General features: G+C 53.5%; 1 protein-coding gene across 2 annotated transcripts in view; it reads right to left on the reverse strand.

Moving 5' to 3' along the window:
• GUCY2D (guanylate cyclase 2D, retinal) overlaps positions 1-25718 on the reverse strand; it is a 55535-nt gene that overhangs the window by 23817 nt on the left and 6000 nt on the right. For both annotated transcript variants that reach the window (XM_050932741.1, XM_050932740.1), the window contains exon 2: positions 1013-1885. In XM_050932741.1, the coding sequence (XP_050788698.1) occupies positions 1013-1721 (709 nt within the window). In that variant the 5' untranslated portion in view covers positions 1722-1885. The remainder of the gene's footprint in view (positions 1-1012; positions 1886-25718) is intronic.

A 25718-nucleotide genomic window follows, 5' to 3' on the forward strand; every position in this document is an offset into this window, starting at 1 on the left:
TGCATCCATCCACCCACACACCTCTCCGTCTATCCATCCATCCATCTACCCTACACACACCTCTCTGTCTGTCCATCCATCCATCCCCCCACACCTGTCAGTCCCTCCATCCATCCATCCCTGCCACACCTCTCCATGTGTCCATCCATCCATTCCCACATGCCTCTCCGTCTGTCTATCCATCCATCCCCCGCACACCTTTTCGTCTGTCCATCCATACATTCCCCACGCACCTCTCCATGTGTCCATCTGTCCCCCACAGGTCCCATCCATCCATCCACCCCACACACCTCTCCATCTGTCCGTCCATCCATTCCCACATATGCTTCTCCATCTGTCCGTTCATCCATCCATCCATCCATCCTCCACACATACCTCTCTGTCTGTCTGTACATCCATTCCCACGCACATCTCTCCGTCTGTCCATCCATCCACCCCACACGCCTCTCCATCTGTCCATCCATCCATCCCCCCCACATCTTTTTGTCTGTCCATGCATCCATCCCCACACACTCCACTCTCCATCCATCCCTCCCCATGCCTCTCTATCCACCCATCCCCATACAAACGTTCTTATGAATGTATCTATCCATCGCCCCTGCATCTCTCTGTCCGTCCATCCGCCTACACTCACATCCATCTTCTCTCTCTATCTAGGCACCCAGCCCCTGGTAAATTCACACATCCCCAGGCCAGCAGGGCCAGCAGGACTGGCCAGAGCCCAGGGGACCTCACCAAGCCCTCCTGTTGAACTCGCAGCTTTCAGCTCAGCCAGTGTGTCCCCTCGGCCTTGAAAATCTCCCAGCAATGGGGCATGTTCCCTCTTTGCGGGCCCATTCCCAACAGCTGATCCCCCTTCCAGAGCAACGCGGTCCCCTTAGTTCTTGTCTGAATTCCTCCAGTTTCAGCTCCCAGCCATCCTGGCTCCTCTGCTCTAAACACTAGACCCCCCAGGCCCCTCCCAGAGCCAGGTAGAGAACCCAGGAGTCCTGCCCCTCCCTTGCCAATGTACCTCTGATGTTGTCGGCCCTCTGCACCTTCCGCAAGGCATTCTGGGCCCCATCGGCCCCGGGCTCCATGGTGGTCACCACGCCCACGGGCAAGCCGAACTCACGCAGGGAGCTGGCCAGGCCCTGCCCCATCTCCACCCACAGGTCCTGCCGGGAGGTGACCACAGCCACGTGGGCCCAGCGGAAGAATTTGAAGACAGCGTAGAGGACGGACGAGGCCCGGGGCAGGGGCCGGGCAAAGGTGCCCCACCGCTCCACCTCGGCGTCCCCGTTCAGGCAGGCCCAGGAGAAGATAGGCTTGTTCCAGGCCCGGCCCAGGGGCCCAGCGGCCCCGCAGACCCCCGGGTTGAGCGGCCCCACGAAGCCGGAGGCGTAACGCTCGGCGTTGACCAAGGCCACCAGCGCCTGGCTGGTCTGGCACTCCTCGTTCAGCAGCACATAGTCGAACCAGTAGCCCTGGTTCATGGTGGGGTCTCTGTTGAGCCGCCCAACGGCCAGCTGGGCAGCCACCTCGGGCAAGGCCTGGGCGAACATGGGGTCGCAGGTCCAGGGCCCCATCACCCCCACCTTGAAGGTGGCTGGCTGGACCCAGGCAGGCCAGCCCAGGAGCAGGAGCCAGAGCAGGGGAGCCTGGGGCAACCGCCGTCCCCACCTGGGATGGTTGGAGAGGTGCAGCAGGGACCTGTGGAAGCCAATCCAGGTGGGAGCCATGGCTCCAGGGAGCCGGGGGATGGCCAGTGTGAGGAAAGGGCACCGGGCTATTTAGCCCCTTGGGGGCCAGGCCCTGGAGACCTGGCTGGAAAAGGGTCCGGCCGCTGCACCCGACATCATGGGAGGAGAAGTCGCTGTCACCGGAGCTACAGGGAACAGTGCACCTGGAAGAGAGAAAAGACAGGTGTTAGAATGAGAAATAGAAAGTGGGGGAGCTAGGACTCCTGGGTTCTGTCCCCGGCTGTATTGTCAACAATGGCAGCCATGTTATTAATGACGGTGGTCACCAGCCATATTGCTAACAATGGTGGCCATATTCTTAACTTCGGCAGCCAATTGCCAATGGGCCGTGCATAAACGACACAACATTTAGTGGTGGGGGTCCTGACTTTTGCAGGTTTGTTTCAGCATTGCAAAGCGTTACAAGGGGTGGGCGGCTCTTGAAAATCACCAGAAAAGCATGTTGCAGCATTCATGGCCAGCCCTGCCCCCCCGACCCCCAGTGATGGCCAAGATTGTGACCATGCCAGCAATATGGTCATTAATGACGACCCTGTTGCCAACAATGGCCCTCATATTGCAAACGATGGCGGCCATATTGCGAATGACAATGGCCATATTGCGAATGACAATGGCCATATTGCAAACAGCAGTGGCCATATTGTTAAGAACTGCGGCCAGATTGTGAACAGTAGACATATTGTTAACAACGGCCATACTGCCAATATGCTAGCCATATTGTCACTAACGGCGGCTAACAATGCCGGCCATATTGTAACTGTAGAGATACTGTTAACAACGGCGGCCATATTTGGGACTAGCAGCAACTATATTCCAGACCTGCCAGCAATATGGCACCATAATGCCAACAACGGCAACCGTCTTTCCAGCGCGCAGGTCCCACAGCCCATACCAACCCGCCATGACCTTCAAAGAGGTGCCCCTTGCCCTGACAGCAGGCAGCCCCGTCCCCCCTATCCCTCCTGCCCCATATGCATGGGGCCTTGCATGGCACATTTCCATGACAGGCCAAGGCAAAAGGTCACAGCAGGCGAGGACAGCTGTTCTGGCCTAAATCCACCTGATCTCATCAGCCTCGGCTGGTATTAGCCAAATGATGGCAACACGTGCCCACCCAGCGCTTCCATAAATCTGTCCGCTCCCCTCCCCCGCCCCCAATCCTAATCCCCCAGATGAACTAAACTGGGATTAACCCTTTGGCCCCAGCTGCCCGGTCGCATTAGGTGTGAAGCAGCCCAGTGGCCTAGGCAGCCACGTGTGAGCTCATCTCCAGCAGCCCCAGCCTGAATGTCGCCTGCCCCACGTGGATGGGCTGGGGCGGGAGAAGCCACGGGCAAGGTGAGGAAGGATGGAGGGAATGGATGGGTCACCAGGGGAGGTCAGTGGTGACCTTGGTCCTCAGTCAGCTCTTGGGCAAAGCAGGGAAGAGAGCCAGGGAATGGGGTGGGGGGCTCAGAAGGGGGCGGTCTCCCCTGGCAGGCAGGGCTGGCCCCAAGGCAGCCCTTCTAGGGGGTGCTGTGGGGCAGGGAGCGGGGCAGGGGGCTCAGCAGGGGGTTCTGGGTTGCAGGGAGCGGGGCAGGGGGCTCAACAGGGGGTGCTGGGTTGCAGGGCGGGGGCAGCAGTGGGTGCTGGGTTGCAGGGAGCGGGGCAGGGGGCTCAACAGGGGGTGCTGGGTTGCAGGGCGGGGGCAGCAGGGGGTGCTGGGTTGCAGGGAGCTCAGCAGGGGGTGCTGGGTTGCAGGGAGCGGGGCAGGGGGCTCAGCAGGGGGTGCTGGGTTGCAGGGAGCAAGGTGCGGGCAGAAGGGGGTGCTGGGCTGCAGGAATCAGGGTGGAGGACTCAGCAGGGGGGCCGCGCCCCTGGCATTGAGAGTTTGAGGCTGGAGGAAACCATATGATCGTCTAGGGTGACCTCCTGCATAGCACTAACGAACTAACACACCCCACCTCCGACATTAAACCGCGGTATCCCAGCCCTCCGGTGTCTCAACTGGCTGAGAACAGGCGAGCCCAAGGTGCCCTCTGTGCCTGAGACCCTGTCACAGCAGGGAACTGACTATGTGAGACGTGCCCAGATGAGCCCCACGAGAGATCACTGTCCTATGCTACAGGGGAAGGTGTAACCACACACCCACAAGGTCCCTGCCACTCTCACCCGGGAGGGGAAATTCCTTCCCGGCCCAAATCAGGTGATTGGCTGGATCCTGAACCCGTGAGCAAGACCCAGCAGCCAGGCTGCTGGCGTGAGGGTTTTCCGAAACCTTTCCCATGTCCCATCTGCCTCAGAGGAAGCAAGCACGCAGATGCATGAACAGCGCCAGGCAGGGCCGGCTTTATGAACTGCGGGACCCAGTTCTAATACCTGGCAGCGGTCCGGGGCTTCGGCTGCAGTGGGGGAGATCCACTATGGGTCTTTGGTGGCACTTCGGGGGCGGGGGGCCACTCCAGGTCTTCCGCAGCACCAAAAGGACCCGCTGCCATCAAAATGCAGCCGAAGACCCGGAGTGGACCACCCCGCCTCGCTGCCAAAATGCTGCCGAAGACCCAGACACCCCCACACACATGGGTGCCGGGTGAGTAAAATAATTTTAAAAAATTAAAAAGGAGCCTAAGGAGTGGGGCCCTCTTAGGAGTGGGGCCTGATTCCCGGGAATCAGGGAAATCAGCCCAAAGCCGGCCCTGGCGTCAGGAGACACCAGGGTAAGTACCCTTCTTGACCCTTGCAGGTGCCCGGCTGAGGCCCTGAAGCATGAGCATTACGAACACGAGACCTAAACCAGGAGGAGAACGGGGGTCCCAGAGGCTGGCGAGCGCTGCTTCTGATCTTCATCAACAACCCCCTCACCCAACCCCCCCTCAGATATTTCTCCAGCTCTTTCACAAAATGAATTAAGTCATTTGGCCCCCACAGCACCTCGTGGGAGGCTGGTCCAGGCTCTCCCATTTCCAGTGGATAGAAACTCTCTGCTCTCTGGCCTCCACTAATCCCTAGCCCATTTAGCTCCATTCATTCTGGTGCCAACATTACCCTAGGAAAGGCCCCCCCGTGCTGCCCACGTGTCACCTCTGTCTTTGGGGACAGGGGTTCAAATCTCCCTCAAGGCTCCGTGTTTCCCAGCATCCACCATTCAAGACAGATGTTGACAAATCACCAAGGATCCAGCGTGCTTCTGTTCCTGGTGCCACCACTGCTGGAATCCTGTGCCCAGTTCTGGTACTCATGGTTCCAGGAGGAGGCAGGTCAATTGGAGATGGTGTGATGGGTTGGGTCACAGAGACTCCCCCTTGGGGACTGCCACCTGATGTGATAAGACTACCTCTGAGACTGTTTTCCCTGCCAGCCTGGGACTTCAGTACCCTGCCTTCATGAACCAGACACGCCAGCCTGCTGCAACCCAGACCCAGGTCTGAACCACATCCCCCAAAAGCTGCAGACTTAACTGAAAACAGCTTAGAAAGTGCTCCTGTCTCCAGCACCCAGCTCCCAATGGGATCCAAACCCCAAATAAATCCGCTTTACTCTGTATAAAGCTTATGCAGGGGAAACTCATGAGTTGTCCACTCTCTATGAGAGAGATGCACAGCTGTTTGCTTCCCCCAGGAATTAATTACTTACCCTGAGTTAGTTAATAAACAAAAGTGATTTTATTAAGTATAAAAAGTAGGATTTAAGTGGTTCCAAGTAATAACAGCCAGAACAAAGCAAGTTACCAAACAAAATAAAACAAAACACGCAAGTCTAAGCCTAATACAGTAGGAAACTAAATGCAGGTAGAAGCTCATTGGAAGATCTCTGAGGGTGAGATTTGTCATAGACTAGACTCCTTCCTAGTCTGGGCCCAATCCTGTCCCCTGGCACAGTCCTTGTTCCAGCTCAGGTGGTAGCTCGGGGATTTCTCATGACTGGCAACCACCTTTGTTCTCTTCCACCCCTTTTTATGGCTTTGGCCCAAGCTGGGAATCCTTTGTCTCTCTGGGTCTCCACCCCTCCTTCTCAATGGAAAAGCACCAGGTTTAAGATGGATTCCAGTCACAGGTGACATGCTCACATGTCCTGGGATACCGCCCCCCTCAAGCCTCCATTCTTCCCGGCCTGACTCACAGGAAGGCTTGCAAGTAGACAGAGCCAATTGTCCTGGTCAATGGGAGGCATCAAGATTCCAAGCCACCATTAATGGTCCACCACTTCGCATAATTACAAAAGGCCCTCAGAGTTACATTTTATAGTCCTTACATTCATACAGCTAGGATGAACACACTCAGTAGATTATAAGCTTTGTAATGATACCTTACAAGAGACCTTTTGCATGAAGCATATTCCAGTTACATTATATTCACGCTTCTTAGCATATTTTCATAAAATCACACGGAGTGCAACGTCACAGATGGGTCCTGGGAAGAGCCACAAGAACAATTAAAGAATGGGAAAACTCCCCCCGAGGGCGAGAGACTCCAGGAGAGCCAACGAGTTAGTTCAGGAAACACTTGGTCATGAGATGGGCCCCTGGGAAGGGATGGAGAAGGAGGGCGGTTGGGAGGGACGGGGGTGAAATGGATGGAATGACTGAGAGATTATGACCTGCAAAACCTACTTGGTGGATGAGGCTGGAATTGGAAGAGGTAACGTCCAAAGGCTTTGAGAGTACAGCAGCAGGTTCAGACTCCCAACCATGCCATCAGCACTGGCACGGAGGGGATGCAAACAGCTGGGACGAAGCAGCCGTGGCACTAAGCCAGCTGCTGCTTGGCATCCCTTGGTCGGAGGCTCAGGTGGGTCCATGGAAAGTAGCCGAGTGAGGTGGGTGAGGTCTTTGCCTGTGAATCCTTTGGCTCATGACGGGAATCGTCCGTAGCGTCTGAAGATCATTTGTGATCTCTACCGGAGACTTCAGCGAAGCCAGAGATCCGGAGTGAAGATACTCGTTCCATTACAATCATGGTGAAATTGGACCAGGCTGGAGTTACAGCAGCATCTAAAGAGCCCTGTGAAGATGTCTTTGCCAAGAATTGACCTTCACCCAGGATGGCCTTAAAATTGGGCCCAGTGCTTCGGTGGCAAATGGTCAGTAAAGATGTGAAATTCATTGAGTCGCATTTTGACACACGTGCCTGCCGATTCGCTCTCCTAGACGATAATGTCGCAGAGGAGTAGCTTTGGTGACCAACAGGATCAAGACACTTCTGATCCTTGGTATAGGGAGTAACCTTGGCATTGTGCCACCTCCCATGGTCATTAATGCCATCCACAACCAAGGAATTGGGAGTTGGGTGTGAGAATAAACATTCCAAATCCTTTTTGGGGGATCTAAGTATTTTTTGTTGGCTCATCAATAAATGCAAAGTAATGCACATCGGAAACGAGAATCACAACTGTGCATGCCAAGCGATGGGGTCTATATTAGCAGTTGTGACGAAGCAGGGTTTTTTGTTGTTGTTTTCAATGGTTTGCAAGCAGAGGGAGTGGGACTCATTTTCCCTGGTTTAACGAGATAGTGGGAGAGGGAGCTTGTGGTTACAGAGGGCCAGCAAACGGCCTGGAGAATGGATACCCCCGCGACTGGTGCCCTGGAAACCCAGCTTGGAAGTCACAGCCAGTTCTGGCCAGTGGGAGGATAATGGACTGCGGAGAAAGGACCCCGGTGACCTGACCTGCCGGTTCCAGCAAGAGGGGGACAAAGGACAGCTGAGAGGAGAGGAGGCCCAGGTGACCTGTTTACCTGGAGAGAAGACAAAGGACAGAGGCAGGGCTTGGGGGAGGGGATATCGAATGCCCATCTGTAAGGAGGAGATCTCTGGACTGGAGAGAGGGAGCAGCCAGAGACCACCTGGATGCAGGAGAGACCGGGATGTGCCGTGCTGAAGGAGGCCAGGCCTGAGGGCCCTGAGGGTTTCCTACGCTGTGTTCAACACTCAATAAACCCTTCTGTTTTACTCTGGCTGAGAGTCGCTCCGGACTAGGGAACAGGGAGGCATTATTCCTTCTGGGCATGGGGGCCCCGGAGGTCCAGAGCGAGTGGACACCCTAAGGGGGCCCATGACAGAGACAGGCGTGCTAAGGCTCAGAGAGGTGCGAGGGGATTAACCCTGGAGAGAGAGAGAGAGAGAGGACCCCTGAGAAGGGCTGTTGCACTGAAGGGGGTTCCCCCCTCCAGGGACAACACAGGGCCAAGAGTGGGCACAATCTGAGTCCATGACAACATAGTAGCAGAGGATGGTTGGTGGATGCACCCTGTAGATAGTTGGCTGCGAGCGCAGGAGCATTGCAGCGCCTGGCTGCCAGGAGAGCCGGGGAGTAGCCATGGGGGCAGTCCGCTCCCCAGTCAGCACAGGGGGACCCCAGTCAGGTTCCTCCCTGGAGGAGCTGTGGAGACTGGAGCTGGAGCTGGAGCGAGGAGCGGAGGAGGTGGACCGTGCAGAACAGCAGAAGCTGAGTTGGAGATGGAGGAGCAGCGGGCCAAGAAGGCCTGCCGGGAGGTAAGTGGGGAAGGGCCCCAAGTCGCCAGTGGTGTGGGGAATCTAGACACCAAACTGATGCCCCCGTTTAAGGATGGGGGGGGGATATTGATGCTTACCTCACAGCCTTTGAGAAGGCTTGTGATCTGAAAAAAGATTGACACTCCTTTGCTGTCGGACTCCCGTGCTGGGTCCCAAGGCCATAGAGGCGTTCAGCCAAATGGATGGTATTGAGATGGGGCACGATGACCTGTTCAAACAGGCTTTGCTGATGAAGTTTGAACTGATCCCCAGGGCGTATAGGAAACAATTCCGGGGTGTACACTAGACCACAAGTGTCACTTACAAGGAGGTTGCCAACTTGCTGGGGGAATATCTCCGCAACTGGGGGAAGGGTGCAGGGGCCACCACCACAGAGGACGTGTATAACCTGGTGGGGTTGGAGCATCTGCATGATATCTGCCCTCCAGAGCTTAAGATGTGGTTAGTGGACCAGAAGTCTAAAGATCTGGCCAGTGGCGGATGAGTTTGCGGACATCAGATCGGGGGGAGGAGGGAGACCCACATCGGGGACTCAGAAGGGGAGTCACCCAGAGACCTCTCCAAGGTGGGACTCCAGGAAGCTCAGCTCAGGGGTGCCCATGAAGGCCATGGGACCTGAAGGACCTGAAATGTCAGCACATCAGCTTTGATGTACCCTTGGGAAGTGACTGTTTCTTTAAGACAGGATCCAGACCCGGTGCCAGTAACGGCCAAAGAGCTGAACCCAGAGATTGTGAGGCGGAGAAGGCAGAAGCCAGCATGCATGTGAATGGCCCATAAATAGCCCGGCCTGCAGGACCGGGGGGTACATTCCCCTTTGGCTAGTAGGAGCTGAGTGGGACAACAGCCCTGCCCAGGAGAGAGGTGGCTCCCACTGGCTCTGATGCAGCCACCAAAGCAGTGGGTTTGCTCCCTACCCTCACTGGGACACGGGCGCTGGGGGTGGTCGGACCCCCAGTTAAGGTCCTGTAGTGAGGTGCCCCAAAGAGGCTGGGGTGCAGGATCAGCTCCCTGCAGAGGTGCTGATGGGGGTTGGACTGAAGAACTGGCCAGACGGTGCCCAGGTCGTTGCCTGTGGCTGAGATCAGGGAGGGCCCATGGCCTGGCACTGGCAATCCACCCAGCATGGGGGCATGGACCTCCAATGGGGGGAAGTGAGTTGCCTGAGACAGGGCTTAATAGGACTGAGACTGAGATCTTGTCCTGAGATGGAGAAACTGAGACACACCCATGCAGGCTGGTCCCCGAACCCAGCAGCTGAATTCGAGACCCAACCATAGAAGAATCCCTCCTGGAAGAAGCAGTGGGCCCTGCGAGGTGTTGCAAGATCCTGGGGAAGGATCCAGGTGAAAGGAGTGACCCGGTACCAGGAAAGGGCTTCCTGAATGAAAACTGAACTTGGGGGATCAGAAGGTGTCTGGTGGTCCCCCAGAAGTACCACCAGGGCATGTCCCTTCTGCTAAACATGGGGGGGTTCGGTGCAACCGAGAGCTACTGCAGAACGTTTACTGCCCCAGAAATTCACAGGGGTCCACCCTTTTGAGTTGGTGCGTGGAAGGAGAAGGAGGGGAACAGTAAAAGGGCTGGTACGACGACGGGCCGGATCGGGGGCCAGCAGAAGGGTCTCAGCTCAGCGTGACGAGCATCTGGGAAGAGCCCTGTGGCACCACCAACCAGCTGATGGAGATGAGTCAGGTGCTGGAGCTGCCCGGTTGTACTTCGACAGGGAGCGTGGTGGTGCGGCCGTATGTGTCAGCAGGGGAAGGAGTAGGGGAAAGGAAATCTCTCTCCTGAACCGGGAGCCGACCTCCTGCTGGAATAACTTCCCCTCTGTGACCAGCTAACCCGTCCGCTGGCTGAGATCCCAGGGGCTGCATTCGTCCCCACAGCCCCGTGCCAGCTGACCCGGGTTCGCCAATCGAGCCGTGCATGGAGGGGAGGGGAGGTGGTCCCCATTCACAGTCGCCGGGGACCAGGAAAGAAAGGGCAGTGATGTACTGGTGTTAGGGGTGATCCAGCCATCCCCCAGGCCCTGGGACTCGCCCATGGGGGCCAGACCCCAAGTAAGATGAGTCAATCAGACCCAGTGGGCGTGATGGACAAGTGGGGTGGAGGGAGTGAATCTCACATGGGGCTACTGGCACATGCCTTTGGACCCAGTTGCAGGGTTGAAATCTGCTCCCAAGGGCCTGAGTTCCTGGTTCTACCTTTTGGTCTCAAAGGGGTGCCTGCCACCACCACCCCCAGTGCCGGAGGATCAGTGACTGAGGGTGGTGGAGGACTGTGCCTGGTTACCTTCATGATAGCTGTGTCTTCAGCCCGGCCTGGGAGAACCGTGTGTCCCAATGAAGAGGGACTGGGAAGCCTCCAGGATGGGATGATAGAGGCATCCTGCATCCTGGTGAGACGAGTGTGGCAGAGGTGTCGAACCCAGGCCACATGGTGGAAAGCGGCTGCCTAAAGCCAGAGGCAGCCAAGGTGAAGGCAACCAGAGATCGGCCCATTCCTCAACCCAAGACACAGGTCTCTAATGGGACGGCTGGGTACCACTGAAGGTTTGTTCTCCACTTTCGCTCCCATTACCAAGATTGGGAAGTTGGTGGGGCACACCAGACGAGGTGGCCTGGCCCGAGCTGAGCCAGCGGGATGCTCTGTACCCTGAAGACGACTTTCACCCGGCAAACCCAGACTTGGACAAACCCCTGGGTGAGGTGCTGACACAGGCCAAGAAGCTGCTCCTCCGGGAGCAGAACGACACGGCCACAGAGAAGGAATGTCTGGCCCTGGGATGGGCTCTTAAAAAGCTGTAGCCGGATCTGTCTGGGCGGCGCTTTGTGGTGTACACTCACCCCTGACCACTCGCCCTTCCGTGGCTGCACCAGATGAAAGAGGCCAATGCCAAACTCCTACGGTGGAGTCTGATCTGCCAGGTTGATCACATGGGAGTGGTCCGTGTTAAGGAGTGCAGATGTTATAGCTGATGCGTTGTCCCGGAGATGCGGGGGCCTGAATGTCCCCGGGTCACTAGCTGGAGTGACTCCGCTCAGTTCAGTCTCGAAAGGGGGAGAGATGTGAGGAAGTGGGGGATTTGTGTAGCGTTTTACATGAATAGTGTGTGCATGCCTCAGTTTCCCCGTGTGCTGCATGTTTAACAAGGTGGTGGGAGAGGGTTTGTTGGTGCAGAGGACCAGGTGTGACCTCGCCTAGCAGCCGGGATCCCCGGACAATGGCCTGGAGATGGGGAACCCTGGTGACTAAGAGGCCCTCCCCAGTTTGGCAGTCAGCCGGTTCTGGCCAGCGGGAGGACAAAGGGCTGAGGAGAGAGGACCCCGGTGACCTGATGATCTGGTTCCAGCCAAAGGGGAACAAAGGATGGAAAAGAGAGGGCCCAGTGACCTGTTTCCCTGGAGAGAAGACAATGGACAGAGGGGGCTTGGGGCTGGTGATATCAGATGCCCAGCTGGGAAGCAGGGGGCTCTGAGCTGGAGAGGGGGAGCAGGCAGAGCCCACCTGGGTGGATGGGGACTGGGATGGGCTGGGTTGAGGGAGGCCAGGCCTGAGGCCCAGAGAGTTTCCTATGCTGTGTTCAAATGCTCAATAAACCCTCCTGTTTTACACTGGCTGAGAGTCGCTCCAAGCTAGAGAACAGGGCAGGGGATGGGGGGGCATTATTCTCTCTGGGTGTGAAGGCCCCGGGGGTCCAGAGTGAGGGGACTCCCTTAGGGGGCCCACGGCAAGAGACAGACGTGCTAAGGCTCAGAGAGGTGCGGCTCCAGGAGGTGGAGGGGCCTGACCCCAAGAGAGAGCGGACCCCCGAGAAGGGCTGTCGCACTGAAGGGGGTTCCCCCCATGGACCACAGGGGGCCAAGAGTGGGCACAACCTGTGTGAGTCCATGACAGGGGGACGGATGGACAGAGAAATAGGAGTGAGGGGCATGGATAGACCGAGAAGGGGGAGGGAGGGGGACGGATGGACAGACGGAGAAAGGAGAGTGATGGGGATAGATGGACGGACAGAGAAAGGTGAGTGAGGAGGATGGATGGATGGACAGAGAAACGGGAGTGGAGGGGATGGACAGACAGATAGAGAAAAGGGAGGGGGAATGAACAGATGGATGGAGAAAGGAGAGAGAAGGGGATGAACAGACAGAGAGGGGGATGGATGAATGGAGAGAGGAGAGTTACAGGGAGGAGGGTACAGGGAAGGCCTCCTGATTCATCCTGAGAAAGCAGGGCAATCAGCTAGTTATCTTAGGCGCCTGTACACGAACGCAAGAGGCCTGGGAAACAGGCAGGAAGAATTGGACGTCCCGGCACAGTCAAGGAACTCTGATGTGACTGGAATAACAGACTTGGTGGGGTAACTCACATGACTGGAGCACTGTCATGGATGGGTATGAACTGTTCAGGAAGGACGGGCGAGGGAGAAAAGGTGGAGGAGTTGCACTGTATGATTACTCAGAGCTCCAGTGTGAAACTGGAGAAAAACCTGTTGAGAGTCTTTGGGTTCAGTTTGGAGGCGAGCGCAACAAGGGTGATGTCCTGGCGGGCGTCTGCTATAGACCACCTGACCAGGAGGAGGAGGAGGACCAGGCTTTCTTCAGACAACCAACTGAAGTTTCCAGATCACAGGCCCTGGTTTTCACGGGGGACTTCAATCCCCCTGACATCTGCTGGGAGAACAATACAGCGGTGCACAGACAATCCAGGAAGTTTTTGGAGAGTCCTGCTGCAGCTACTCTATTTCTCTCACTCCCCCTGCCCCCCCCACTTCCCTGCCAGGGAGGGTTTCAAAAGGACCCCAGCAACTGGGGCCAGCTGAAGCTAATTAGTTCCCTGGTAACCCCTGTTCCAGCTGAACCTTATTTCTCCATGGCTATCTCCCCTCTATGGATAGGGAGAGGCCTTTTAACCCTTCTGGGACTAATTACTACTCATCTCCTGGTAGCTAATTGTCCCGAGTTTGCCACAGGGGGTAATGGATCACCTCCTATTCGACCTGCTTCTCGATAATGATTTTTTCCGTGTAACTCAGGTTAAAATATTTGCCTGCAGCAGAAGGGTGTATTATGCCTGGACCCCTGAGGGAAAGGGTCAGGTCTCAGGAACTACTGAGAGAATGGGAGAGAGTCTCCTTGATTCTTCTGCAGCAGGGCGAAGCCACGTGCTTCCAGATGGGAGGGTGGTTGAGACCAGCTCCTGCACGGCAGCTGGAGACACCACCACATCAGGAAGGAATGGGGGTGGGATGCCTGCCAGGGAGACAACTGTCCAGGTTATTAGCTGCCAGCAGGTCACAGCTGAACCAGAGGCAAAATCGACTCTAGGGAGCAGAGAGAAACGTGTCCCAGTGGAGAGTCCAGAGAAAGGTGATGGGATCTCAGAAACCACTGAGGTGGGTGAGGATTCCTGTGACTCTAACACAGGGAAGCAGGGTGCTTCCACTTATCGGAGGGGCTGAGACTGCCTCCTTTGCAGCAGAAGGCAACATGCCCTCAGGCACGGGGGCAGGAGTGATTAAGGAAACTTTCCCAGTTAGCTGGCAGAGCGTTGCAGATAAACAAGGGATAGAGCCCTTTCTAGGGAGCTCAGAGAAACGTGTCTTTGGAGAGGGCCCAGAGGAGGAAACTGGGGAAGGAATAGCGGGGATATAGGGATGTCTCCTCGCTGGGTATTTGGGAGAGGATGCCCAGGACAGAACGGCTGAGTCAGCATCTGTGCACTCAGCCTGTGACTCAGGTTTTGAGAGGGAACTGGGTGGCCGATCTCCTGGAGGGGAGCAGTCACACAGCTGACTTCTCGGGGACAGAGAAATGGGTGGCGGAGGGTGCCCCGATCCAGATCGCGGTTTTCCAGGATGCTATGTCTGAAAAGTTTTTGGAAAGTAACTGTGTCTCTTTTTCACCAAGATGCAGCTCCAACGCCTGGGATAGCAGAGGAGTTGAGACCAAGAAATTGCCAAGTGTTAGCTTGTGAGAACAGAAATGGCCCAACTGACAGAGAAGGAGGTGAGACCCAGGGAGCAGTTATGGGAGAGCTGCTGGGAAAAGGTGCATCTGATCGAAGGCTAAAGACACCCGGCCCACAGAGCACAGATCATAGTCCGCTAGGAAAAGGGGGCAAGGAAGGACTCAGTGCTGGGAGGGGGAAACAACGGGTAACCCCAAAAAAGGAGCTGGATTTTCTGCACATGTACAGTCCTGGGGTTGGGAGACCGCTCCCCCAAGGACCAGCCAATGTGCAGAATCCCCCTGAACCCCTATCTTGCCAGACCGAGGCATCAAAATGCCAGAAACACGATTAAATTAAGAGCCCACACAGACGGGAACACTGGAGGGAAGGAAAAGCCAGTGATTGATTACACAGGAGAGAGTCAAAGGACACCACAGGTAATGAACAAACTAACCTCCAACTACCCTATCTGAACAGAGGGCGTGGTATCATAGAGATACTTACAAACATTGGTATCACAGATGGGTGTTTACATTAATGTTAAGTTGTGGGGATAAGAATTTTGACAGGGATGTTAAACCTTATGATAATGCTACTCTTCAATTAATACCTGTAAACAGACTTGAAGCTTACCACAGCGGAGAAACCATAACAAACCTGGTTTGCTGGGCGAGGGGGAAACTGAGGCACGCTGTCTCATGGCCTTAATGGCTGGATGCCAAGAGAACTATAACACAAACTGTCTTCGAGCTAGTCAGTGACTAACCCTCTTGCAGTCAACTAAGGGGGCAGGTGTGACACTCTGTACCTCACTGGAACACTGTACCCCTGTGTACATTGATTGTGTGGTATCCAGTGCAAAGTCTGTCACGTCACGTGTCTCCGGAAGGCTCATGATGCACTCAGCACTGTTGTTATAGTGATGTTATAAGTTGCAATTTCATATATATAGTTACGAGGCTGAAAATGTGTCCTCGTGGCTTAAAACAGGCCCAGGCAAAACTCTCCCAGAACAGAGGAGCAGTTCACACCTCACCAAGGCAGGTATGGGACAAACCCAGCCCAGCCTCACAGGAACAAAGGACGCTGGCCTAGTCAGTAACAACGGATCTGTTGGACTCCGAGTGAATCACCCCCCTTCCCTGCGTCAGTTTGGCACTACAATGAGGTGATGCTCACCTGATCCTGAAGCAGGGGACAAAGCCATGAGAGGGAAGAAAAGAACATGATAAAAGGGAGAGACATTTACCATGCTCTTCCTCTCTCTTCCACCTACATCTACAGACACCACCATGACGCAACCGAAGTGCCGATCAAAGGGGACAGCCTGGCTGAAGGGCAGCCAGCCAGCCTGCGGTGAGAAGCATCTACGTTTGTAAGGGCACTGAAAGTGTTAAGATCAGCTTAGAATGCATTTTGCTCGTATTTCATTTGACCAAATCTGACTTCTTGTGCTTTGACTTATAATCACTTAAAATCTGTCTTTGCAGTTAATAAATCTGTTTGTTTATTCTACCTGAAGCAGTGTGTTTCGTTTAAAGCATGTCAGAGACTCCCCTCGGGATAACAAGCCTGGTACCTATCAATTTCTTTGTTAAACTGATGAACTCATATAAACTTGCGGCGTCCAACGGGCATAACTGGCCACTGCAAGAGAGAGGTTCCCAGGGTTGTGTCTGTGACCGGAGATATTGGCTAGTGTCAGTCGGTTACACAATCCAAGGAGCAGCTTACATGCCAGATGCTGTGCGTGAACAGCCCAGGAGTGGGGGTTCTCACAGCAAAGCAGGGTGAGCCTGGCTCCCAGAGTCGAGGATTGCAGAGGCCTAGCAGATCAGCAGTCCCGATAACACAGAAGGGAACATCACAGGGGGGACGGATGGACGGAGAAAGGGGAGTGAAAGGGACGGACAGAGAAAGAGGAGTGAGGGGGATTGTTACCTAGCAGCTCTGCGTTCTTGAGGAACCAGGGTGCAGTACCCAGCCGGTCTGACTCATCAAAGACCTTTCCCAACCCCACCCCAGCCTCGGTTTGAACCAAAACCGATCAGAAGAAAGATTTACAAAAAACAACGAAAAGGTGGCGGGAGACACACCCAACTCCCTCCGGAAAAGGGTGACAGGAGTAAGGCCACTCCCCTGGCTTCATTTCCATCGAAGATAGGACAAGGAGGCATCTCCATTAGCCAGAGATTCCAAGGCAAGAACTGGACTGAAGTCTGGGACCAGAAAAGCAGGGAAGCACTGCATGATGGGAGATCTCTGCTCCAGATATTAATGAACCCGCCGGCACACACCCAGCTCAGACCAATTCCAGTAATGAATCCTTGATTGGTATCCAAAATACTGAAGCTGCCTAACTGCATTGTGTGCTCCCTCGAAGGAACATCGTCCACAGCCAGGAATGATCGGCTCTTTGGTATACTCCCTTGAGCCAACAGTTTATCCATAAACAAAGCTAGCGTTCTCCCTTGAACCGTTGTTGTTTCTCTACAAAAACCCCAATCCACGCTCAAGTAAGAGTTCTGATGCCTGAATCCAAAAACTGCATCAGTTCTGTTGGGACTTCCATCGTCTCCTGACTGATCGTGCTGGGGGCTCTGTCTGTCTCCAGCACCCCAGACCCTCAGCTACCACCACCACCTGGGGCCCCCGATCGATTCAAGCTTCATGGAGTGGTGAAAACCCAGCTCTTGCTCTCTCTCGGTAAAGCCTCCTGACCCTGACTTGTGTGATTCTCATAGACTCATAGATTCTAGGGTCAGAAGGGACCAATGTGATCATCTAGTCCGACCCCCTGCACAATGCAGGCCACAGAACCCTACCCATCCACTTCTATAACAAACCCCTAACCTATGTCTGAGTTATTGAAGTCTTCAAATTGTGGTTTGAAGACCTCAAGCTGCAGAGAATCCACCAGCAAGTGACCCATGTCCCACGCTGCAGAGGAAGGCGAAAAACCTCCAGGGCCTCTGCCAATCTGCCCCAGAGGAAAATTCCTTCCTGACCTCAAATATGGCGATCAGCTAAACCCTGAGCATGTGGGCAAGACTCACCAGCCAGCACTCAGGAAAGAATTCTCTGCAGTAACTCAGATCCCATCCCATCCAACATCCCATCACCGACCACGGCATACGTATCTGCTGATAATCAAAGATCAATTGCCAAAATTAGATTATCCCATCATACCATCCCTTCCATAAACTTATCAAGCTTAATCTTAAATCCAGATATGTCTTTTGCCCCCACTACTCCCCTTGGATCACTGGTAGTTTTCTAACCTTGACTTTTATAATCAAGTTTAAGTTAGATTTAATATTATAACCCTCTGGTTGTTACCCAGCAATAAATAAATTTCATGATTAAGCTGGTTGCGTCTCTCGCTTTTTTCCCCGCGAGGGTGTTTTTTGGTTTCCTCATTCGCTCTGCAGCAACGCTCCTCCTACCTAAGCAGCGCTCAAAAATCCGGTGGGGTTTGCTCATTGAGTGGGTCACTACCATAGCGTGAAAGTGGAGATAGGGACGTGCTGAACCGGGGACACATGAGGGTGGCAGTTTGGAAGTGCTGCTCAACCCAGCCTGCTCAAACATGCACTATTGCAGTGCGGTGCCCATGGCATAGGAAGGTGAGAGCTTGGAGGTGCTGTTCGACCCAACCTACAGAGTCCAGGAACATATAAGGGATCAGCTTGGAAGCGCTGATTAACCCGGTCCTTTCTGTTAATGCGTGTGGGTGTCCGTCTGGTTCTGGGGCTCGAAGAACCCAGCCCTGGGGAACCTCGGTTCTGCAGGATAGCTCCATTGGGAGGGGGCATGCAGAAGGGAAAAGTAGAAATCCTTATGAAAACACACGTGACACAAGCAGCCCATTGATAGGCTTACAGAACCATCCTCCCCCCCAGCATCAAAGGCTCGTTCACCTGCACATCTACCAATGTGATATATGCCATCATGTGCCAGCAATGCCCCTCTGCCATGGACGTTGGCCAAACCGGACAGTCTCTACGCAAAAGAATAAATGAACACAAATCAGAAGTCAAGAATTATAACATTCAAAAACCAGTCGGAGAACACTTCAGCCTCGCTGGTCACTCGATTACTAAAAGTCACAATACTCCAACAAAAAAAAATGTCAAAACCAGACTCCAACGAGCAACTGCAGAATTGGAATTAATTTGCAAAGTGGACACCATTAAATTAGGCTTGAACAAAAACTGGGAGTGGATGGGTCATTACACAAAGTAAAAACTATTTCCCCGTGCTAATTTTTTCCTCTTACTGTTACTCACACCTTCTTGCCATCTGTTGGAAATGGGCCATCCTGATTATCACTACGAAAGTTTTTTTTTTCTCCTGCTGATAATAGCTCACCTTAGTTGATGAATCTCATTATACTTGGCATGGCAACATCCATTTTTTCCATGTTGTCTGTGTGTATATATCTTCCTACTGTATTTTCCACTGCATGCATCTGATGAAGCAGATTTTAGTCCACGAAAGCTTATGCCCAAATAAATTTGTTAGTCTCTAAGGTGCCATAAGTACTCCTCATTCTTTTTCCTAATAAATGAGCATACCTCAAAGTAAGGGGCAAAGCTGGTAACAAATTGGTGGAGAACGCGGGCAGCACGTGACCCTAATCACGTGGTACTTGCTGAGTAGTTGCTGCGGAGTGGGGAAACAGGGGCACAGACCTGAGCAAACTGCCTCTTCCTTTTTCAGACTAAGGTCCTTTAGTGAGGTCTCAGAATATTTGGTAACATTCTGTAACTTTTAAGTTAGGAACCGTGCTGAGAACAACAGTAGGACCCTGCCATAAGGAGCTAAAGAGTCGTGCTTTAAAAGTAAAGATTTTAGAGCAATACTGTGGCTGCGTGAAAGGGCTTTTGATGCAGATCATCAGTGAGATAAGGGAAGTAGAGATGGCTGGGGAAAAAACCTTGACTGCTCGCTTGAGAAGAAAACCAACAGATTAGCGAGATGGGTAATGAAGAAGGGGAAATGTCCCTGGAAAAGCAGGTACTTTAAGGGTGACAATCCCCTGATTGAAGTGCGTCTGAGCTTTGAACAATATTGAACAACTTTTAAGGCACAGGGTAGCGCAAAGGATGCAGCTGCTGCTTGGGCATTATTTTATGCATGTCCAGACATGGCTGAAATGGTAAAGGGAAGGCAGGAACTGGAGCTGGAGAAAAAGCAGTTACAATGGCATTTGAACAAATGTGAGGCCGACGGGTGTGAATTATTAGCAGAAAAGCTTCAAATGGTGACTGAACTTAGAAATATGCAAGAGGAGAGAGACACGGCCAGCGGGGATGCAGAACGGTATAGGAAAGAGTGAACAAAAAAATTGTTAGAAGAAGCAAGAACAGCAACTCGCTTCCTTGCGGATGAGAATAAGGCAACAGCAGGCCATCAGAAGTGCCAGGCAGAGATTAGTAAATTGCGTGCCCAATTTAGCGCCCATAAGGGGGTGGTAGCGGCTGCAAGGTTGAGAGAGGATTGCAGTTTGGAGCCCCCTGGGAAATAGAGATACCCCCTGATGCTGACCCCAAAAACCCATTCAACCCTGATTTGCCACACAGGCATAACGTTGCCCCTGTTTCCACAAGGGAGGTTAAACACAGTTTCAGGAGCTGATCTTCCCACAACGGAGCTGGTTATGGATGTAGTAAGGTGGTCTTCTAGTCAGCTCAAGGCTATTGCCGAGAGACTGGGGCCACTGAGCCGTGACCCAGCCGTTGTATGGCTGGCCCGTGTTTGGCAAATGCACCCCTCTGCTAATGGCATGGGCTTAACCCAACTGGCTCAGTCATGCACTTCTCCTTGTGCTGCAGATGCTCCGGAGCTCTTGGGAGCGAGCGGACAGCCGCTCGACCCCGGGAATGGATGAGAAGTGCCCTGAAAATATTCCTGCCCACTTCTCCCCTCAGGAATCTACAGATAATGGAAAAGCAGAAACCAGGCCAGGCCCCCAAACCTTACCTACTTCAAAAAAAGACGCTGGTAGCTCTCTCTGGTTCGTTGCTCCAGCCAGAAGAGAATGGGATTATCATTTCCCATTAATCGGGGACCCGAATGGACTGAATTCTCAGACAAAAATGACCCTGGGGGCTGTGGGTATAGAACATCTAACCTGGAATGAACTAGCTACAAAACCCCAATAATTAGGGGATTTGCCGCGAGAGGCAGGCATCTTAAAAAGATAAATCGGCAAAAAGACTATCTCAGAGCCCGTACAGGCTATCACATCTGTGAATGATGGTCCTCACCCTGCCAGTCACTCTCCCAATTATAACCCCCCTCCTTCCCACAACCCTGGGCAGCGCCGACCCAAGGAGATTCTGAGGAAGGAGCTGGTGTATTTAGGGGAGGATATGGGAAAAGATGATCGCCAGCCCCTCAGCATCCTGGTTAATGCTTTGTCTCAGGTCACTCAGAGGACAGAGTTAATGCAAGGAACCACCCCCCTCGGCCCACTGCCCCGGTACCGAGCACGTCCCCCACGCCCACTCCCTGTCGAAACCAGATCCCTGCCCCCTCTTCCGAGTGGAGGCTCTCGAGGGAGTCGACCGAGCAGTAAGGGTGCCCGGTCCCCATGGGCCTCCCCAGCTGATCGCAAGACTTCAGTGCGACGTATTGGGGAGACCCACTGTGAGGGCTATAGGGATATTTGCCCAATTGCGCGTGGACAGCGGAGCATCGGTAAACGTTCAAAGCCCCTGGTGGCTCTCCGGGTTATCAAGGAAAGAACTGCAGACACCTGGGTGACCCAAGGACATCAGAAAAAATCACTCAGAAGACGCAAACTGGGACAACAGAGCTGATGCCTTATCCAAAGCTGCTGCTCCTGGTTACCACACTAGAGATGCAGGCCAAGTAGAACAAACAGAGGCGGTAACTATCTGGGGAAAAACTTTAGGTAAAGGAAGAGATCCCTTGGGCTTAAGATACAGAAATCTGGTCCTTAGGCAGGACAGAGAATGATCCCACAGGAAACGACAGGATTGAGCAGGTTGGAGATGTCTGGTAGGCAGCGGATGCAGGTGGGCAAAGGCCCTGGATAGTCTCCAGCCAGGTATAGGGGGGACCTGATTCAGTTAGTGCATGAACAAGGGCATAGAGGAAACCAGGATACTTTAAATAGGGTTAAATATACAGGGTGGGGGCCACGCATGAAAGCGGATATAGATCCGTGGTGTGATAATTGTCTGCAGTGCGCCATGGTTAATGCTGAGCGCTAGGTTTGAAAAAATGGATTGAGGCACCAAAGAATAGAGGGTCTCTGGTCCCGGATTCAGACAGATTACAAAGGCCCTTTACCCACCACCAGTAGAGGGAATAAATATGGCCTGGTAAGATAGATTCCTTCTCCAAATAGGTGGAAACCACCCCTGCTAAAACCAACATGGCCTAGGTCACTGCTACGCAGCTCTTTAGCGTGGTTTTCTCAAGGATGGGAATTCCCAGAGCCATTGATTCAGATTTGGGATCCTATTTTGGGGAAGATGTTATGCAAAGAGCTAGGTATGGCTTTCGGCATTAAGCCCCGTCCCCAGGAAGCTGGACACCTGGAGTCCTCTGGCCAAGTTGAATGAACCAATTGCTCGCTAAAGGAGGCTTTGAAACAACAAGTAAGAACTCAGGGAGGGATGGGAAGCTACCGATAATCTTAATGGCTTGAAGGTTGATCCAGGCTACACTCCCTTTGAAGCTCCAAATGGCCCACTCAAGGATTGAACTCACAACCCTAGATTTAGCAGGCCAATGTGCAAACCAGTGAGCTATCCCTCCTCCAGAAAGCCAAATGGCCATGCCTGGAAGTTGGTGGTCGGGAGTGGAACTGCCCATCGGCTGGGAAGGGAAGGCGTGAATGGGTACAAACCTTAGCGGAGACGACAGTTGCGTTACACAAGCGAGTGAGTACACAACTAGGCAAGGTACAGCAAAACACGGAGGAAAAAAAAAGGCTGGGAAAAACCTTCTTTCATACGGGAATTAGGCCAAGCAGTGATGCCTGGAAGGTTTTCAGCAGAGGAGCACTCGGACGCACACCTGGGATGGCCCCTGCTTCATTGAGAATTGGGCCAGCCCCCGGGTTTATCAGGTAGAAATCCTGAATGGAAACAATGGGAAACCCTGGTGGAAATGGTTTCATTCCTCACAGCTCAACGAGTGGAAGGGTAAAACATCTGACCCTCAAGGAGGAGTATAACTGTTTCCCCCATCCTGCCAGCCACCTTTCTTGGCTAGCAAGAAGGAATGGCTTGAGGTCATTGGAAACTATGCGTTGAGTGGGTTTGTCAGTGCCAAACCCGCTGTGAAGTCAGGAACGGCCAGAGAGTGTGGGAGTTTGTTCTTTCTTCTCTGCCCCCTCACAGGAACACAAGCCATGACATCCCATGGCTGTCCCAGCCCCTCGCTGTTCAGAAATGTCTGGAGTCTGATGGTGTCCCGGCTCTCTGCTGAACCTGTGATCCTTCTGAATCCCTGGAGGCGCATGCCAGCTGGAGCCCAGGAAGTAAAATTGCTGGGCCACACGTATGGATTCTACGGGCATGGGAGCAACCCCCTGGCCCTGCAGCGTCACTACCAGTTCTACGCTGTCAGCAACTCCTCGGGTCGCCCCTGGGAAAGCATTGCCAATTGCACGCACAGTGCCACCGGGGAGTCACTCATGTTTTGTTATGAAACTAAGACCACCCCAGACTCCGTCCCATTCTTCTGCAAGCCAGTGTGGTCTCGAAAGGGACGTACACCGTCAAACACAACCCGTGACAGCCTCCCAGGTGGTGGAAGGTGCAGGATAGTCCTGGTTTCCTCCGCTGTTTGGGGAGCTGTGATGGGTTCAGTCACAGAGCCAGCCTTCGGACTGTCATCTGATGTGCTGGAATAACCTTTTAGCCCATTTTCCCTGCCAGCTTGGGACTCCAGAACCCTGCCTTGTTGAGCCAGACACACGAGCCTGCTGCAACACAGAAGCGGGTCTGGTCTACACCCCCAAGGCTGAAGACTATAACCAAAAACTGCTCAGCAGTTCACCTATCTCCAGCACCCAGACACCCAGCTCCCAATGGGATCCAAACCCCAAATAAATCTGTTTTACTCTGTATAAAGCTCGTGCAGGGTAAACTCGTAAATTGTCTGCCCTCTATAACACTGATAGAGAGAGATCCACAGCTGCTTGCTTCCCCAGGTATTAATCACTTACTGTGGGTTCATTAATAAACAAAAGTGATTTTATTAAGCATAAAATGTAGGATTTAAGTGGTTTCAAGTACTAACAGAACAAAGTAAGTTACCCAGCAAAATAAAGCAAAAACACAGAAGTCTATGCCCAATACATTAAGAAACTGAATACAGGTAAAATCTCACGCTCAGAGATGGCCCAATAAGCTTCTTTCATAGACTAGACTCTTTCCTAGTCTGGGCCCAATTTTTCCCCTTGGTACAGTCCTTGTTAGTTCCAGCAGGCAACAGTCAGCAGTGAACGAGCTGAGCGGCGAACAGCGGAGGCTAAAAGAGGGAGTTTGCCTGGGAATTCGCCTGGGGAGAGCCCACTGAGGCTTTTATCCTGCGGGCTTCTCTGAGTAGTTGCTGCAACAGCTGAGGAAGTTCTTGGAAGGAAGGAAATATGGAAGGTGAGCGTTCAGCTGTTGTGATCTGCACAGGATGTGCCAGGTTTGCCTTTCTTCCACAGGACAGAAGCGACTTTGGCCATACAAAGTGCAAGCTGGTCTCCATATTGGAAGAGAAGGTTCGAGGTCTGGAGAAACAAGTATCGATCCTGTGTAGCATAAGAGAAAATGAAGATTTCCTGGACAGATGTCAGGATATGCTTCTATGGGTACAACATTCTGAAGAATCAGAGCAAGCTGTGCAGCGGGGACTGAGGGACGGTGAAGAAATTTGGCAGCATGTGACCTCCAGAACAAGAAAGAGGCGTGTCCATGGACCAGCAATGGAGATACAGGTGAGCAATGTTTTCATGTCCTCTCCACAGATACTAATGCGGAGAGCGGAGTAGATGGTACGTCTGAGAGAAGGGAGCAGAAGGAGACTCCACCGATTGGAAGGCACGAGATGCACTCTCCTAGGATGGGGGTTCCACGACCACCGCTCCCAAGAGAAGGAAGTAGGTGGTGGTGGTTGGGGACTCCCTTCTCAGGGAGACTGAATCATCTATCTGCCGCCCCGACCGAGAAAACCGAGAGGTCTGCTGCTTACCAGGAGCTAGGATTCACGATATGACGGAGAGACTGCCGAAACTCATCAAGCCCTCAGATCGCTACCCCTTCCTGCTTCTCCACGTGGGCACCAATGATACTGCCAAGAATGACCTTGAGCGGATCACTGCAGACTACGTGGCTCTGGGAAGAAGGATAAAGGAGTTTGAGGTGCACGTGGTGTTCTCGTCCATCCTCCCTGTGCAGGGAAAAGGCCTGGGTAGGGAGCGTCAAATTGTGGAAGTCAACGAATGGCTACGCAGGTGGTGTCAGAGACAAGGCTTTGGATTCTTCGACCATGGGATGGTGTTCCATGAAGGAGGAATGCTAGGCAGAGACGGGCTCCACCTAACGAAGGGGTGGAGCCATCTTCACAAGCAGGCTGGCTCACCTAGTGAGGAGGGCTTTGAACTAGGTTCACCGGGGGAAGGAGACCAAAGCCCTGAGGTAAGTGGGGAAATGGGATACCGGGAGGAAGCAGGAGCAGGAGAGTGCAAGAGGGGAGGACTTCTGTCTCAGACCGAGAAAGCAGGACAATCAGCGCGTTATCTTAAGTGCCTAGACACAAACGCAAGAAGCCTGGGAAACAAGCAGGGAGATCTGGAAGTCCTGGCACAGTCAAAGAACTATGACGTGATTGGAATAACACAGACTTGGTGAGATAACTCACATGACTGGAGTACAGTCATGGATGGATATAAACTGTTCAGGAAGGACGGGCGGGGAAGAAAAGGTGGAGGAGTTGCACTGTATGATTGCTCAGAGCTCCAGAATGAAACTGGAGAAAAACCTGTTGAGTCTTCGGGTTCAGTTTAGAGGCGAGAGCAACAAGTTACAAACACAGGCCATCACACCTGGTGGGAGACTTTGCTTGGGTGGAGCCCCAAGTGCACCAGGGTCTTTTAAATATCCTGCTTCACCCCATTGTGGACGGACGGAGAAAGGGGAGTCGGGGGACGGGCGGACAGAGAAAGGGGGATGGATGGATGGATGAGCGGGCAGAGAAAGGGGCATGGGGGGGAGGAATGAATGGAGAAAGGACAGCTGGATGGCTACACGGTGATGGATGGGGATAGACGGGACCTACTGGGGCACGGCTCATGCTGTTCTGACACCCACAGCCTCTCGCGTCACCCCCACCCCAGCTCCTTCTATCTGACCCCTGCTCACAGCTGGGCCTGTGCAGAACCAGCCCCTAGGGTGCTCCCTGCCACAGGCGGAGAGGAGAGCCCCCTTCCAAGCCCCACCGCCCCATTCAGCTGCCGTGCCCATCCCCAGTTTGGGGCAGCACCGAGCGCAGGCCCCCT

The sequence above is a fragment of the Gopherus flavomarginatus genome, chromosome 23, assembly GCF_025201925.1.
Source record: "Gopherus flavomarginatus isolate rGopFla2 chromosome 23, rGopFla2.mat.asm, whole genome shotgun sequence".
NCBI classification, from domain to species: Eukaryota; Metazoa; Chordata; order Testudines; family Testudinidae; genus Gopherus; species Gopherus flavomarginatus.